Source organism: Sinocyclocheilus rhinocerous, unplaced genomic scaffold (genome assembly GCF_001515625.1).
Source record: "Sinocyclocheilus rhinocerous isolate Xijiao unplaced genomic scaffold, SAMN03320098_v1.1 scaffold7063, whole genome shotgun sequence".
NCBI classification, from domain to species: Eukaryota; Metazoa; Chordata; class Actinopteri; order Cypriniformes; family Cyprinidae; genus Sinocyclocheilus; species Sinocyclocheilus rhinocerous.
In genome coordinates this window covers 78,943-81,989 of record NW_015629626.1, presented here as the reverse complement: position 1 = coordinate 81,989, position 3,047 = coordinate 78,943, and the positions used below count along the sequence as shown (strand labels likewise).

Here is a 3,047-nt window from a genome sequence, read left to right as displayed (position 1 = left end):
TTGACAAAAGGTTCTTTGTGGCGAAAGAAGGTTCTTCAGATTATAAAAAGGTAAGAGAGATGGTTCTTTAAAGAACCTTTGACTCAATGGTTCTTTGTGGAACCAAAAATGGTTCTGCTATGGCATCGCTGTGAAGAACCTTTTAAGCACCTTTATTTCTAAGAGTGTATATATACATACATACACAAACACACACGCACATATATATATATATATATTTTTTTTTTTTTTTACTAATCTCACATTTAACTTTTTTTTCCAATTGGTAATCAACATTATGATTGATGAGTTCTGTCAATAAAGTGTAACTTTTATTGAACCTGCAACATTCTTTTACAATTCCATGTGTGAACGTGACCAGCTCTGATTTTTTTTGCAAGTGGAGACTTTATGTGTGGTGTGCATGTGCCTGTAGGATATACTTCACTGGAAACACAGAGGACAATCTAATCTTTCCTTAGCTTACAGGGTGTATGAGTGATAACATGTACAAGTGTGTGTGTGTGTATCATACCTGTTGACAGCACTCATGTAGTTACCAGGGAACACTCCGATCTTGCCGGTGTGCATGGATGTTCCTTTAAACCAGCCATCCTGACAGCGCTCCAGCACCAGAAACATCTCCCCCTTCCTTAATTCCAACTCATCTTCCTTTCGGGGCATGTAGGGAAACATCGCCACGTACCTGAAAGAGAATCAAATTTCAAACATTAAAATAACACAAACAAACAAAAAGACACTCATTTAATTCTGCCAAACACTATTAATTTAAAATTGTATTATTTATTAAATTATTCATTAATTCTTGTTTCATTTTTTATTTACTTTAAATAAATTTTTAATTGAATAACAATTAGCATTTAATTTTTTTTTTATTTTTTTTTTTTATGTATCAATATTTAGAGTTTTAGTATTTATATTTAGAGATTGCCGGTGTGCATGGATGTTCCTTTAAACCAGCCATCCTGACAGCGCTCCAGCACCAGAAACATCTCCCCCTTCCTTAATTCCAACTCATCTTCCTTTCGGGGCATGTAGGGAAACATCGCCACGTACCTGAAAGAGAATCAAATTTCAAACATTAAAATAACACAAACAAACAAAAAGACACTCATTTAATTCTGCCAAACACTATTAATTTAAAATTGTATTATTTATTAAATTATTCATTAATTCTTGTTTCATTTTTTATTTTCTTTAAATAAATTTTTAATTGAATAACAATTAGCATTTAAATTTTTTTTTTTTTTTTTTTTTTAATGTATCAATATTTAGAGTTTTAGTATTTATATTTAGAGAAATTGACTTAGATGCAGTACTGCTAATCAAACAGGGGTTGGCGTTGTTCCCACACGGCTATTATGCATCATATTCATAACAAATCTACTCTCAACACTAAACTGTAAAATAATTTCTAAGGAAGGACACACACACAAAAAAAGCATAAAGTCTTTTAAAACTAAAAAAAAAAAAATGAATAACGGCCATAAACATACTCCACCCAGAGCACTATGGGCGACTCCAAAAGAAATCAGGTGTGTTTAGGGCTGTGTTTAATTGATATGCAGACAAAAGGTGAAAGGTGAGAGGTCAGGGCTCAGGTTAAGTCCCCAGCGACAACCCTATTCCCCTTAGACATGACCTTTGACCCCTCACCTGTGTGCTCAGTTACACTCAGCTGGCACTGGGTAACAGCAGAGAGGTAAGTCAGAGATGTAAGGACCCTCTCATACTCTTTCTAATAGTATGTATCTCTAAAGTGAATTAAAGTTGCATATTTAAAGTGTGTGCATTTTATTTTATACTCACACTGTGGGTCTCTGACGGCCACTCTGGTCACCCGCAGCGGGTGACGGCCTCTGACCAGCATTCAAGGCGGCAGCGCCCACAGCTGAAGACACTGATTGAGGTGGAGGAGGTGGTGGAGGAGGAAGAGCATCCTGAAATAATCAAACACACATTTATTAATATTACAAATCCAACAAAATGATGTATGCATAAGAAACAATGCAATTAAAGTACATGATATCTTGAGACACTGCAGTTCTCATATCAGTCCATATTCATTGTTATTCTAATGTCCATTCACATATACGTAACTCAGATGGATGTGTAGCAGGAAATGATGTCAGAGACATCCCTACAAAGTTTGGACAATGCCATAAAACCATAATCCCACTGACTGTGACTTTCCAGCTTGTGCACTGGTTGCTAACGAGTGGGTACTTTGGCTGTGGCAGGTGTTGTGATTGGTGGATATCCAGCCTGGGCTACATGTCTGGCTGAAGACGGATAAATCGGTTCCATATGGACCAAGGCACACATCTGCAAACAGACTTTATGAGTCCAGTGGCACCACTGTGAAAACTCTCACACTGTAAAGCTTGTTTTGTTGCTTCAAGTCACCTTTTTGTCTGTTCATTTTAAGTTCTCCTACAATGTTTTCTCTATTGATGCTCCTGTCGAATTTGTATTATTAATTAATTTGTCTTGTGTTTATTGCTTAATGTGGATTTACTGCAATTAGAAAAAGTATACGAGATAAGAGAGGCAACTGATGCACACTAAGGCCACCATTACAAAAACAATGCTTTGAAAACAAAAGGAAAGAGTATCCGCACAGCACTGCATACACATCAATCTCAGAGAGCCATTAGTGTCCAGCCTGAGGACCACACAACTCCCTGAAATGGTGTGTGTGTGTTTGCGTTGAAAGAGATGAAGGGCTATCAGATTGCAAACTGTACTCGTTTAGCATTAGCATTTGAGTGTGTGTGCATGTGAATGCGAATGTTTATGAGAATGTTAGAGGGAGAGCGGACATTCTGCTTTGGTTATGTGACTTTGTGTGTTTGTGTTTTGATACACTATTCAAAATTTGGGGTCAGTAACATTTTTTTTTTAAAAGAAATTAATACTTTCATTCAGCAAGGATGCTTTAAATGGATCAATAGTGACAGTAAAGACATTTATAATGCTACAAGAATGTTTCAAATAAATGTTGTACTTTTGAACTTTCTATTCATCAAAAATCCTAAAAAAAAAAT

General features: G+C 36.0%; 1 protein-coding gene across 1 annotated transcript in view; it reads right to left on the bottom strand.

The window, feature by feature from the left end:
- The window catches only part of LOC107739375 (E3 ubiquitin-protein ligase SH3RF1), a 53,397-nt gene that overhangs the window by 5,942 nt on the left and 44,408 nt on the right, over nucleotides 1–3,047 (bottom strand). The window contains exons 7-8 of the mRNA XM_016551474.1: nucleotides 1,810–1,940; nucleotides 515–685 (exon numbers count right to left, since the gene is read on the bottom strand). Of these exons, the coding sequence (XP_016406960.1) occupies nucleotides 515–685; nucleotides 1,810–1,940 (302 nt within the window). The remainder of the gene's footprint in view (nucleotides 1–514; nucleotides 686–1,809; nucleotides 1,941–3,047) is intronic.